Below are 13,966 nucleotides of genomic sequence, written 5' to 3' on the forward strand. Positions count from 1 at the left end.
GCCCCGAGCTGGGAACTCAATCCAGGTCTCCCACGTGGGTGGCAGGGACACAATGACCGAGCCATCAATGCTGCCTCCCGGGGTCTGCTCCCTGGTCGGTCCCTGCACGTTTGCCGTTGGAGCTCAGTGCACACAGCTCATCAGTCTGAGATCACCAGGAGCCCTAGCAAGGTGACTCCTGGGGGCCTGTGTCCGCCGCTGCTGCAGGCTGCCATGTCCCCAGCCCCCACCGGCGTGTGCCACCTGGATGGGTGGAGACGCTTGGCCATCGCAGCAGACGTGAGAAAGTCCTCCAGTACAGTTGTGAATGGCTTTGTTGGGAAGACGGGGGGGGCAGTGGGTAGCAGCTCGCCGTAAAAGCCCAGAGCTCAGAGCGGACTCAGAGAAAGTCCTAGGTCTCCCTGCTGCCACAAGGCGCCCCATGTCTGGCTGATAGTGAGGGCTGCGAACTTGCTGGTTGAATTAGTGAATGAGAAACGCTCTGGGTAGAGGTGAAAGGTGTGAGGACTTTGTGGTTCACTGTGAGTGCCCCGGGAGTGGATGACCAAGACAGGTGCCTGCTTACTGGGCAAAACCCAGGACTGGGAGAGAAGGCGGGATTACCCAGGGCCCCTCAGCTCCAGGCAGTGCAGCAGGCCTGGCCCAGCTGTTGGCACTTCCACCTGCTCCATCCGTCAGAGAGTGGCCAGCCATCCATCACGGCTGGCTCAAATCTGGGGCAGTTGGTCACCCCCTGCCTGTGGGCAGTTGTCTGGTGTTCTGTGTCCCCCATGGAGGTGCAGCCTGTTGGGACAGTCAGGGCACAAGGGGAGGCCCAGCACCAAGCCCCCTCCCCAACACCAGAGACTCAGTGCCCTTCAGCTAACTTAGATGGGGTCCTGGCGCCAAGGCTCATCCTGAGAGAGGAGGGGGAATGCCACAGTTCAATGAACTGCAGTAAAACCGTTCATTGCTCATCTTTTATTTATTTATTTATTTATTTATTTATTTATTTATTTGACAGAGTTAGACAGTGAGAGAGAGAGAGACAGAGAGAAAGGTCTTCCTTCCGTTGGTTCACTCCCCAAGTGGCCGCTACGGCCGGCGCTGCGCCGATCCGAAGCCAGAAGCCAGGAGCTTCTTCTGCGTCTCCCACATGGGTACAGGGGCCCAGGCAAGCCTCCGCTGCTTTCCCAGGTGCATTAGCAGAGAGCTGGATCGGAAATGAGCAGCCGGGACTGGCGTGCGTGTGGGATGCCGGCGCTGCAGGCCAGGGCTCTAACCCTCTGCCCCAGAGCGTCGGTCCCTTGATCCATCTTGGAACCCCTGGCGGAGCAGCGTGTCAGGTTCTCCATCTCTTACCTGAAGCCTAGGGGGCTCCTGCCCCGCCCTGACTCCCTGCAGAGGCCCCAGTGGGGTCCGAGGCCACTCTGCAGCGCTGGCGGGCACCACGAGCGGTCCACCAGCCTTGCTCCTCCACTAACAAACTCAGGTGCCATCCACCGATCCACCGGTGGGTCCTGCCTTCGTTGCGTTTCTGCCGCTCAGTGAGTTCATACAACGACCGCGGGGCCCCGGGGTGGTTCCGTGGGCCGCTGGGTGGGTGCCGAGGCCTGGGCGTGGCTCTGAACTGGCCCAGGCAACCTTGTGAAGGCCGTAACAAGTTCTTTCCACACAGTCCTCATCCATGGTCCAGGACCCGGGCCTCCCGCCCTGATGAGGCTGCATAGGAAGTACTTACTCCTTCCTGAAAAGCTGGCCAGGCCTGGTAGAGCCGGGGCTGTGACCCTGCAGTCCTGGCCTGTTCGGCTGCCATCTGTGAGCCGTGATGAGGTTCCCATCGGTGGTCCTCCAACGTTCGCATGGGGTGAGCGCTCAGCCTCACCATGAGGGCGAGACCTGCAGACTCCGAAGCTGCGTGGTCGCTCTGGTCGGTCTCAGCACCATGCGAGGGACGCCGGAGTCGAGGTCCCGGTCCCAGCCCAGCAGCTCTAGCGGGCTCCCGTGTTTGAGTCCCGCTTCCATTACCCTGCCCAGCCTGGCAACCTGGAGTGCAGGGGTGATGCCGTTTTGGGGGAGATCCCTGTGCCCTTGAGCTCTGATCCAACACCAGCTGAGCTTAGGGGGCTGTCTCGGGGCTGTGCTGCTGCCCAGGGTCACCGCCCCTCCCTGGATGGACACTGAGATGAGTGTTGATCCAGAGCCCCCGGGAGCCCTCCAGCCCACTGTAGATGAGGGCCTCAGGGACATAACGTAACACTCCCTGGCCCTGGACAGCTGTCTCCAAGCCCCAGGGAGCTGGGCTGGCCCCACCAAGGCTCTGGGGAACCCAAGCAGCCCAGTGGTTCCTCCTTCCTGCCTAAGCCCAGGCCCCAGGTGCAGACCACAGTGCTCCAGCACCAAGAAGCCTGTCACAACGCACTCCTGAGGAGCTGGTGCTGTGGCATAGTAGGCTAAGCTTCCACCTGCAGGGCCTGCATCCCATGTGGGCACTGGTTCAAGTCCCGGCTGCTCCACTTCCAATCCAGCTGCCTGCTAGTGTGCCTGGGCCGCTGCAGCCACGTAGTTGATCCAGAGGAACTTCCTGGTTCCTGGTTGCAGCCTGGCCCAGCCCGGGCCATTGTGGCCATTTGGGGAGTGAACCAGCAGATGGAAGACCTGGATGCTGGCCCTGCGATCCCCCCAAGTGTCGTCAAAGGAAGGGGTTTTACGGGTGAAGAAGCCGAGGTGGGAGCCACCAAGCACACGCCCTGAGGCTGCACAGCCGACGCAACGAGGCGGCTTCACAAAGTTCATGGAAGGCTGGGCGTCCGGCACAAAGTTTCCAGTGCCACCTGGGGCACCCGCTTCTCCTCTCAGAGTGGTGGCTCGAATCCTGGCCTTGCTCTGACTCCAGCTTCCTGCTGACGCCCACCCCGGGAGGCAGCAGGTGCTGGCTCAAGTGCTTGGGTCCCTGCCACCACCTGGGAGCTCTGGATGGAGTTCCCAGCTCCTGGCTTCAGGCTGGTCGTCGTGGGCATTTAGGTTAGGCTTAGGGTTAGAGTTCAGGTTAGCGTCAGGGTTAGGGTTAGCAGATGAAAGATCTTTGTCTCTCTCAAATAAAATGGAAATAAATCAATATAAATGAAAAACATCATGGAAACGGGATTAAAGCGTAAGTTTATTTGGGTGCAAAGGCAGTTTGGAAATCCGTGCCTAAATTTTTTTCATAAAACACTTTTCCCGCGAGCATTCGTAAGTCCCCAGAGCTGGCAGAAGCATTCCCAGATAGCACCGTGCCACCTACACTGTTCACCTGCTGTCACCCAAAACGTGCGGGAATGTGAATGTCCCTTCTCCCCCCATCACTGAGGCCACTTCTTGCTCTCTGTCCCTTTGTCCCAGAAGCTCTGTCCCAGCCCGAGAGGGCCCCCAGGTGAGGGCTGGTGGGGCATGGACGCCTTGACCCAAACTGAGCCACGAGCCCGGCTTACTCCAAGCCAAGACTTCTCTGTGCTCTTTGCCTTGGAAACTCCAGAAGGTCCCTAACCCTCCTACAGACCCCGCCCCCACAACCGTGCGAGCTGGGGGCCCATCCCCCCAGACCGTGCCCGGAGGACACATCCTGCGCCCACAGGTGGTGTGGGGGGTCCTCTGTGGGGGTCAGTCGTGCCCAAGACCCTCTGATGAAAGTCCAGCTTTTCTGCTGGTGCTACCAACGGCGACACCTAGGCGGTGATACAGGGGTTGGCGCAAAAGTTCTCTGGAATTTGTGAATGTTTGACATTTTCCAAACGCTGGCAGGGAGGAGGGAGAGGGGACCTGAAGGGCCCCGTGGGAGGCAACAGGAAACCCCCCTCTGCCCACTTCCCCCAATCCTCAGCCTCCCTCACTTGTGACGCTGCCCGGAGAAACCAGCATCGCCCCAGCGCCCACCCCCAGGGCTCTGCTCATCTGGGGCTGGCCCACCGTGATGCTGACCCCTGCTAACAGCAGAGCGCAGCAAACTCCAGGTCCTGGGCCGTGTACACGGGCTGTGTCCCTGAGAGGCGCAGCCACACGGGGCAGCGGGGGTGGCACGTGCCAGGTACCCAGAGGGGCCGTCCGCAATGCCCGTATCCACCTTAACAAGACTGACTGTGGCAAGGACCACAGCGCCCTGGTGCCCTCCGAGTGGTGCCCTCCAAGTCAGGCTGTGCGTCTACCCATTGTCCTACTCCTCAGCCATGCATTAGTGCCCACTCGGTACCAGGCTCAGAGCGGGACTCTGGAGTCCCCGATTAAAGCAAACCCACGCCCCACCTTGAGCTGCCCAAAAGCCTGTGGGTCAGCCAGGCACGGGGTGCTGGGGAGAAGGAAAAGCGTCCCAGACACCCCCACCCCAAGCCTGGGCCAAGTTGCCCAGAGACCCAGACAAATGCATTGCACCCAGACCTTAGCCTCCAGCCTGAGTGTTCCTTGGGACCTGCCGAGGCTGCCTCAGGTTGGCCTATGTTGGGGTGCACCCCACCAGGGGTGATCCTGGGACACAGAGACACACCAGCGCCCCGAGGCCATACCGGGGCTGCGCACCTGGCCCTGAATAGAGAAAGAGCCAGAAACACATTGAGGGCCTCCCAAGACCTGTGGTGGGGAGGGGGTGTCTGAGAACCACCCGAGGCGTGTCCGGGTTGCAAGGAGAGAGAGACCCAGAGACCCAGCACGCTCTCTGCCTGTGTCTCTGTCTGTGTGTCTGTCTGTCTGTCTCACATTCGACAGACAGAGATGCATGTGAGATGTGAGTACGTCCATGCTTGGGTACTGCAAAAGCTTCGCGGAAAAACAGAATGAAAAGATGTTTTTTCGATGCCCAAAAACAATTTGAATGTCCATGCATAGCTTTTTCATAATGCATGTTTTTGTAAACCCTTTGACGATCCCTACTGTGTGTGAATGTCAGGCGTTTGGGGGCAGCAGGATAAATTTCCCCCTTAACCTCACTTCCCTCAAACGGTTTGCAGTCCCCTGATTTGTATCGGGGGGCTCGCAAAAGTCACAGGGCCCAACTCATGGGCCACACAGAGGAAGACGCTCAAGAGGAGGAGGAGGAGGAGGAGGGGGAGGAAGAAGAGGAGGGTGAGGAAGGGGGGGAGGAAGAGGAGGAAGGAACTTGCTGCCCAAGCCACGCTCTGGGCCAGCTGCCGAGCTGACACCAGATCAGACCCCATTTCCAGTGCCTCTTCCCTACCCAGGGAGCCACCAGCCCCCAGATAGCTCCCAGGGAGCCCTTACGTGTGATGGGCAGAGAACAATGGGGTGCCCTGGACCCCTCTCCTACAGGTGCCTCAGCCCCTCCATGGGCTGGGGGTCATGTCCCCTCCTCTGCAAGTCCCCCACGGAAGCACCTGCACGGTGCCAGGCATGCCCCTGGCTGTTTTTCAGATTTCTCTGCACGGGGCTGGGAGAACCTGGTGGTTTCCGTTAGATTTGCCCTAGCATCCTCCAGGAGCCCGGCGCTCACCCTGTCTGCACCTGTGGGCTTTGCTCCTTCCCGAGGGTTCCCGCTGTGAGCGCCTCTCTCCCTCTCCCATTCACGGCTGTCTCTTGCCCTATCTCTGTCTGGCCTGGGCCCCACGCAAAGCCGGGGTGTGCTCCTCCCACTGCCCAGAGGCAGGATATGTGCACATTGTCCACGACCTTCCTGCTGTCCCCTTTCTATACTTAGCTCCTGGGATGGCTGTCTCCCGCGAGGACATGTGTGCTAAGAACACAGTACCCTAAGCTGGGCACAGCAGGTGCTCCTGGTTCCCTTTTGCCTTCTGGCTGGAGCACCTGCAGCTGCAAGGCCCAGGCCTGCAGATGCTCTACTGCCACCCTGGTCCCTGCAGCCTGCTTGTTAGGACACACGGGGACCTACCCTGGTCACAGCTGTCCCCAAAGCCCCTCGCTACTTCACCTGATCCTCCGGGCTCAGAGCCAGCATGCTGTCTCCAAGGAAGACCAGACCGAGGCCCGCCTGGAGCAGTGATGACCAGGTGGGGCGAGGCCACACCGAGGCTGGATGGGCAGCACCTGGCTGGGGGGGGGGGGGTGACAGGAAGGAGTCTCTGGTTCACAGGGGACAAGCTTCCAGCAGGTTCCGGGAGCCCAGATCCTGGTCCGAGAGCATTGTCACCTGTCAGGTGCGGAGGTCCCTGAGGGCTGGGGCCAGACCTGTGGGGTCCTCCTGGCACCCCTCTCTCGCTGTGGTCACATTTCTGTCAGTGGTGAGGTGCAGGGGGCTATGGGTCTCCAGCGTGGCTTCAGCACTTCCCAACCAAACCCAGCCTCCCCTGCGGCTCTGAGCTCTCCCCTCCCACCAACCCCGCAAGCCTCCCCAGGGCTAGGAACTCTGTGTCGCCCCCAGGAAGCTCAGGGGAAAAGGTACTGCTCCCACTGTGACTCTACCATTGCGCCCATCCGGAACTGGGGCATCTCCCAGGGGTCTAAATGGACGTGGTAATGCTGCCCCCACCCCTGCACCCAGAGTCTCACCTCCGAGTCACGCCTCTGTCATCTCTGTAGACAGTGCTGGGTGCCTGTGGCCAGGTGTTCTGGCCTTGGACAAGTGGCTTGACTTCTCTGAGCCCTGGCTCATCAGCTGTAACGCAGATTACACCTGTTTCACTTGGTGGCTGTGGGGAAACCGAGCTCATGGGAGACCAGTGTGCATTCGTGTGTGTGTGTGTGTGTGCACGCTCCAAAAAGAGGGAGAGAGAGAGAGAGAAGTGGAGGTGTCGGTGGCCACCTGCAGCTCAGTTTTCATCCTGCTTCCCTCTCGAGGGGGCGGGGTGCCCACTGGAGCCCCCCCCCCCATCCCTGGCGGCTGACATTTCCTTCCCCAGCCCCAGTTGTCTGTTTCCTAGGAAACAAGCGAGAGACTGACTCGGCCACGACAGCCTCTCGTGCACGCCCCGGCTGCCACCTCGACGGACAGTGAGCAGAAACAGTAATGTCAGTAGAGGCTGCCGTCAGCTTACACACCGCACCCTGCGCTGCTCCCTGGTACCCTCTCTGGCAAGGAGCCACCCGGTGCCTGCCCCAGGTGCACCTGCCAGCGGCAGCCCCAAGGGCCCTGCGCTGCACCTGCTCCCTGCCTCTCTTCCCCCAGTTGCACCAGGCCCAGGCCCCGGAAACATGCGCAGTTTGAGCCCCTGGCCCTCGCCTGCCTCCCCTCGCTCCCAGCTTCCCTCTGCACCCTGAGGCTGATCCTCAGACGTCTCACCCCCCTCCCACCACAGTTTTCCGATCAACTGAACTAAAGCCGGGACCAACGCCCCATCTTCCAGGAAGCCCTCCTGAGCTCCCCGTGCTGTCTCTGGCCCCTCTGTTACAGGAGTGACCACACTACGTTCATTACAGCATATACATGGTGCCTACTCAGTGCTGGACCTTGCTCCAAGAGCTTTGTGTGTATTTCACTCATGTGACAAGAGTGCAGAGATGGGTCTACTGTCAGCCCTGGGCTCTCAGGGGACAGGGCCCCCAGCTGACTCAGCGCTCTGTCAGCACCTGTGCCGGACAGAGGGGGCTTCCGGTGGGCTCTCTCCTCCTCCCAGAAACGAATCCACAGCAACACTGTGCCTGCTGTAACCCCAGCCCCTAGGAGAGTGCTTCTCAGCTTTTGTACAGTGGATGAAATGCAATGAAGTGGGACCCAGGGTCCGAGGGGCGGGTTCGCAGGATGTACTCTTCCTCCCCTGTCCCCACCCCTTGGGGGCCTGATGCTTTGCAACCAGCTTCTTGCAATTTGTGGGCACGGAGGGCTTTGTAGGTATTGCCCCCTTCCTGCATCGTAAGCACGGGCTTTGTTAACTTGGACGACAGCCTGTTTGTAGAATGGTGTTCCGACCATCCCAGATAGCGCAGCCATGTGCAAACGAGGCAAGGCAGTTGGATCGGTCGCTGCCCGCTAACTGGAGGTGCCTTCCTCTCGCTGCAGCACTACTTCACGGTGAACTTCACCCATGAGAACCAGAAGGCCTTGGAGCTCCGGACAGAGGATGCAAAGGACTGTGATGAGTGGGTGGCAGCCATCGCTCATGCCAGGTAGGTGTCACCCCCCCCCACCCCATCACCCGGGGGAAGGAAACCCCCACCCCGCAGTGCAGGCAGAAGGGGCCCGAACCTCAGGGCTGTGTCATGAGCAAAGGCAGTTCTGGGCAGAGGAGAGCGCGGGCTGGGGGGTGGGGGGAGAATGTCTGTATGTTGCCCCCTTGGAGCCTGGACCTCTGGGATGTGCCTCCCCACTGGGGGACCACAGGGAATAGCAGCACCCTCTCCCACCCTGCTCCATCAGCCTAGCTTCTTGGCTCCCATTGGGGGAGCCCAATGTGGTCCAGTCTGATCAGAGGGGTATGAGCTTCTAACCCAGCCGTGGCCTCCCGGGCACTGCGTGACCGTGAACTTGTCCCGTCTTCTCCCTGGGCTCAGCTTTCTCATCTAGAGACTGAAGTTCCCTAAGCCTCTCTGAACTTGAACTCTCAGGAATCCTGGACCCTCTCCTCCGCCCGCTCTCTGGAGGGACCCACTGAGCCAGGCAGCGGGGGAAGCCCAGGACAGGACCTGCTGCCAAGCAGTTGGGGCCCATGCCGGGCTGAGTCCTCGGGCCTGGGAAAGTGATGGGCTTGTGGGCCGGGATGTGGCCCCGGGCTAACAGTCCCTTGGCAGAGCCGAGAACTGCGGGGGCTACGGCGCCTTTGGGGCAGCAGATTTGCGGCTTAGTGGATAAGGCTATGTCTCCATGTCCGCTCTGCTGTAACACGGACGCTCCTGAGGGCCTGGACAAGGTGTGACTGACTCTTTTCGTTCTCAGCGCCTGATAAGGGCATAGAAAGAGTGGCTAGAGTGGAGGGGGGAGAGAGAGAGGTCGGGTTTAGGTTTGAATGAAAGTGGAAAGGGCTGTGGGTGAGTGGATGCATGGATAGATGGAGGGGTAGGCAGATGGGTGGATGGATGGGTAGGTGGATGGATGAAAGGATCGATCAATCGATCAATCAATTAAAGGCTTTAAATAAAAGCATTGGTACAGGAAAGGGAATTCCAAGAATCATGAAGAGACACAGTTTGGACGTCAGAAGTAGACAGGGTTGGACAGTGGGCTGGCCCCAGCCCATAACCGGCCTTGAAAGCTTGGCTGAGACACTTCACCGTTGTTCTGCGGGCAGTAGGGAGCCGTGGAGAGCCTCACATCAGGGGCGTCACATGGCCAGAGCTGTGATTTGGAGTTGAGACTGCCAGCGTCATGGAGGACAGAATTGAATGAAGAGGAACCCAGAGTCAAGCAGAGCGGTGGGACCTCATTCTGCCTGGCGCCAAAGTGGAACTATTCACTATTGATTTGCGGGTCATGGGAAGTTGATGTGAAGGGGCTCTGTAAGCTTGGAAGGATTCTAGCTGGCTGCACGTTCTGAGAACCAGGGCTACGCACAGGCCCAAGGGTCTCCTAGAGACAGTGAAATACAGAGAGCGGCTTCAGTGACAAAGACTGGTGATATGAATGTGGGGGCACAGAGGACCACTCAAAGTCAGTGCTGGCAGGAGCAGAAGATGCCACACAGCCCTGGAACCATAGCTAGCAGTTGCTTTAGAAGTTAAGCAGGTAGCCGGCACCACGGCTCACTTGGCTAATCCTCCGCCTGCGGCGCCGGCACACCAGGTTCTAGTCCCGGTTGAGGCGCCGGATTCTGTCCCGGTTGCCCCTCTTCCAGGCCAGCTCTCTGCTGTGGCCCGGGGGGTGCAGTGGAGGATGGCCCAAGTCCTTGGGCCCTGCACCCGCATGGGAGACCAGGAGAAGCACCTGGCTCCTGGCTTTGGATCAGAGCGGTGCGCCGGCCATAGCAGCCATTTGGGGGGTGAACCAACGGAAGGAAGACCTTTCTCTCTGTCTCTCCCTCTCTCACTAACTCTGCCTGTCAAAAAAAAAAAAAAGAAGAAGAAGAAGAAGAAGTTAAGCAGGGGCCGGCACTGTGACGTAGTGGGTAAAGCTGCTGCCTTCAGTGCCGGCATCCCATATGGGTGCTGATTCGAGTCCCAGCTGCTCCACTTCTGATCCAGCTCTCTGCTATGGCCTGGGAAAGCAGTAGAAGATGGCCCAAGTCCTTGGGCCCCTGCACCCATGTGGGAGACCCAGAAGAAGCTCCAGGCTCTGGATCAGTGAATCTCTGGCCAGTGTGGCCAACTTTGGAGTGAACCAGCGGATGGAAGCTCGCTCGCTCGCTCTCTCTCTCTCTCTCTGCCTCTCCTTCTCTCTGTGTAACTCCGACTTTCTAAAAAAATAAATAAATCTTTAAAGAAAAAAAAGAAAGTTAAACAGACACTTACTCTCTTTACCTACCAGTTCCTCTTCTTGGTATTTATCCAAGAAAAATGAAACGTGATGCCATGGTCTCATACATAAAGGATCTGTTTTGTATGCACAGTCATTGAACCCTGGAACTCACTCAGGCGTCCATCAACAGGAAATGTCTCAATAAAGCGAGGTCCACCTGTGCCATGGAATGTGGCTCAGCAGTGAGAAAGAATCCCCCGCAAATGCGTGCCACGAGGCAGGCGGCCTTCGAAATCAACACGCCGGGTGCAGCCGCAGACAGAGTAGCGCATGCATGCGGCTGTGTGGCTCCAGCTGCGTGGAATTCTATGACAGCCAAAACTAGCCGGGCAGACAGAGACCGGAGCGGTACAGCTGGGCAGACAGAGACCGGAGCAGTAGTCATCTTTGAGGCTGGGGTTACTGGAAAGGTGCAGGGGAGAGCTTCCTGGGGCGATGGAATTGTCTTAACCTTGGTTCGGGAGGACATGTTGAGGGGGGTGGGTGGTCAAGATCCCGGCATCCGTGGTTTGCGCGTCCAAACCCCGATCTGTAAAATGAGGGAGATGTAGGCAGGTGCTTCACCAAGTTCATGGAAATGGAGCTAACTGATCCGTTTATGGGGGTGCTCAGCCTAGCAGTTAAGATGCCCACCTCCCACGTCCCAGTTCCTGGGCACCCAGTCCCAGCTCCCTGTTCCTGCAGGTGCCAGGACACAGCCAATGATGGTTCGAGTGGTTGGGGCCCTCCTACCCACATGGGAGACCTGGAGTGAGGCTCCAGCTCCCAGCTTTGGCTTGGCCTAGCCTCAGCCACTGTAGGCATTTGGGCTGTGAACCAGTGGATGGGAGTGCTCCTTTCTCTCTCTCCCTCTCTCTCTCTCTCCCTCTCCCTCTCTGTCTCTCTCCGTCTCTCTCTCTCTCTCCGTCTCGCTCTCTCTCCGACTCTCTCTCTCTCCCTCTCCCTCCCTCTCTCTCTCTTTCTCTCTCCCTCTCTCTCCCTCTCTCTGTCTGTCTCTCTCTCTCCCTCTCCCTCTCTGTCTCTCTCCGTCTCCCTCTCTCTCCATCTCTCTCTCTCTCTCCCTCTCTCTCTCTCTCCCTCTCTCTCTCTCTCCCTCTCTCTCTCTCTGTCTCTCTCTCTCCCTCTCTCTCCCTCTCTCTCTCTCTCCCTCTCTCTCTCTCCATCTCTCTCTCTCCCTCTCTATCTCTCTCCCTCTCTCTCTCTCCCTCTCTCTCTCTCTCCCTCTCTCTCTCTCTCCATCTCTCTCTCTCTCCCTCTCTATCTCTCTCCCTCTCTCTCTCCCTCTCTCCCTCTCTCTCTCTTTCTCTCTCCCTCTCTCTCCCTCTCTATCTCTCTCTCCCTCTTCCTCTCTCTCTCTCCCTCTCTCTCTCTCTCTCTCTCCCTCTCTGTCTCTCTCCGTCTCTCTCTCTCCATCTCTCTCTCTCACTCTTCCTCTCTCTCTCTCCCTCTCTCTCTCCATCTCTCTCTCTCCCTCTCTCTCTCTCTCTCCCTCTCTCTCTATCTCTCTCCCTCTCTCTCTCCCTCTTCCTCTCTATCTCTCTCCCTCTCTCTCTCCCTCTCTCCCTCTCTCTCTCTCTCTTTCTCTCTCCCTCTCTCTCCCTCTCTCCTCTCTCTCTCTCCCTCTCTCTCCCTCTCTATCTCTCCCTCGCTGTCTCTCTCCCTCGCTGTCTCTCTCCCTCTCTGTCTCTCTCCCTCTCTCTCTCTTTCTCTCTCCCTCTCTCCCCCTCTCTCCCCTCTCTCTCCCCTCTCTCTCCCCTCTCTCTCTCTCTCTTTCTCTCTCTCTCTGCCTCTGGAAGGAAGGAATGATCAAAGGGAGGGAGGGAAAAAGGAAAGTTTTTTTGTGCAAAACAAGTTGGAATTCATGCGCACAAGATGTCTTCAACGAGTTCATGAAAACACAGCAGATGGGTTCCAAAACGTGCTGGCTCCAAGATGAACTTATCTTCCCATTGCATTTTTCTGCAAACTTTTCGAAGAACCTCCACATCTATTGATTTTAGAGAACGTGTGTTAATTTTCTTTTCTACGCAGCGAATCACCACATAGACTCAGCACTTTGAAACAGCGCCTGTGCCCCGCCCACGCCCAGCATCTCAGGGTTGTTGGGAGGGTCGCGCTCTGGGCCGGGCAGTGACTGATTTCCAGGAGGTGGTCAGGCTGGGCTGTGCCCGGGGGCCCCGGGGAGGAATCCACTTCCCAGCTCAGTCCGTGTAGTGGCTGCCTTCGGGTCCCGGTGGACTGACGCCGCTGCTTCCTGGCTGGTTCTCAGCTGCTGGGGGCCACCCCCCTCAATCCTCAAGCCAACAACTCCCCAGTCTCCCACTCTAAAAGGCCACGCCCACCTTGGGGCTCACCCCATCCTGAGAGCAAGGACGCCGCCCATACCAGAGCCGAGTGGCAGGTGTCAAACCCATCACAGGCAGGCAGGGCAGTTCTAAGCCATTCACTAAACAGAAACCTGACTCTGAGTGGCCAAGGACATCAGGCATGTGGTCAGTGTACGCCCTCGCCGGGCTGTGGGCATCCCCAGTGGCCTGCCAGAGGGGGCGTCCCCTCTGAGGACGCCTCTGCCTCCACCCCACCCCCTGCTGGCCGCAGGCTCTTCCACACCACGTGTCCTGCGCTCCTTAGGGCACCCCAGTGAGCGTGCCGGCCGCTCCGGCCCATCTGACAGCCATGGGTGGTGAGACCCAGGGCCACTCACAGGCTGCAGGATCACCCCGAACTGGTGTCTGCCCTCCCCCAACCCCAGCAAAGGGGCCACTGCCTCTGAATAGAAACTTCTCTGTGTTCTGTGTTCGTGAACCTCTGCAGAGCCTGGGCTGTGCAGTGGGCCACGCAGGTCACCTGTGGATCAGCTCACTGACCTCGGAGGGACACTGCCCATTCAGCTGGGGGAGGGGCAGGGCACAGTGATGCCCACTGGCAAGGGAACCAAGTCAGCTTCCCCAGCAGAGTGGTCCTTTGCCAGCCTGGCTGAGCCCCTGGGCCTCCGTGAGCCATCACCTGCTTATCCAGGGAGCTGGCTGCAGGCCTAGGGGAAGCCACAACCCCGAGCTTTCCTGAACCTCAGACCTCGGGCATGTGTGTGTGTGCAGTGATCATGTGTGTGGGCATGTATGTGCTTGTGTGTGCACGCGTGTGTGCAAATGGTGTGTGTGTGTGAATGTATGTGCTGGCATGAGAATGTGTGTGTGCAGTGAGCATGTGGGTGGGCATGTATGTGCTTGTGTGTGCACGCATGTGTGCAAATGGTGTGTGTGTAAATGTGTGTGCACTGTGCATGCGTGTGTATGAGTGTGTGCACGTGTGTGCACTCACACGTGTTAACGGAGAAATTGGCTCTCTTCCAAAGCCACACTGAGTGTTTTTTTTTAAAGATTTATTTATTTATTTGAGAGACCAAGAAAAAGGTCTTCCGCCAGCTGGTTCGCTCCCTCAAATGACCACAATGGTCGGAGATGCGCCGATCTGAAGCCAGAAGCCAGAAGCTTCTTCCAGGTCTCCCATGTGTGTGCAGGGGCCCAAGGACTTGGGCCATCTTCTACTGCTTTCCCAGGCCATAGCAGGGAGCTGGATCGGAAGTGGAGCAGCCAGGACTCGAACCGGCGCCCATATGGGATGCCGGTGTCGCAGATGGAGGCTTTACCGGCTACCATA

General features: G+C 58.6%; 1 protein-coding gene across 1 annotated transcript in view; it reads left to right on the top strand.

Moving 5' to 3' along the window:
* The window catches only part of RASGRF1 (Ras protein specific guanine nucleotide releasing factor 1), a 90,120-nt gene that overhangs the window by 15,129 nt on the left and 61,025 nt on the right, over nt 1–13,966 (top strand). Inside the window, exon 2 of the mRNA XM_062204854.1 lies at nt 7,919–8,025. Coding sequence (XP_062060838.1) covers nt 7,919–8,025 — 107 coding nt within the window. The remainder of the gene's footprint in view (nt 1–7,918; nt 8,026–13,966) is intronic.

This window comes from Lepus europaeus, chromosome 11 (assembly GCF_033115175.1).
Source record: "Lepus europaeus isolate LE1 chromosome 11, mLepTim1.pri, whole genome shotgun sequence".
NCBI classification, from domain to species: domain Eukaryota; kingdom Metazoa; phylum Chordata; class Mammalia; order Lagomorpha; family Leporidae; genus Lepus; species Lepus europaeus.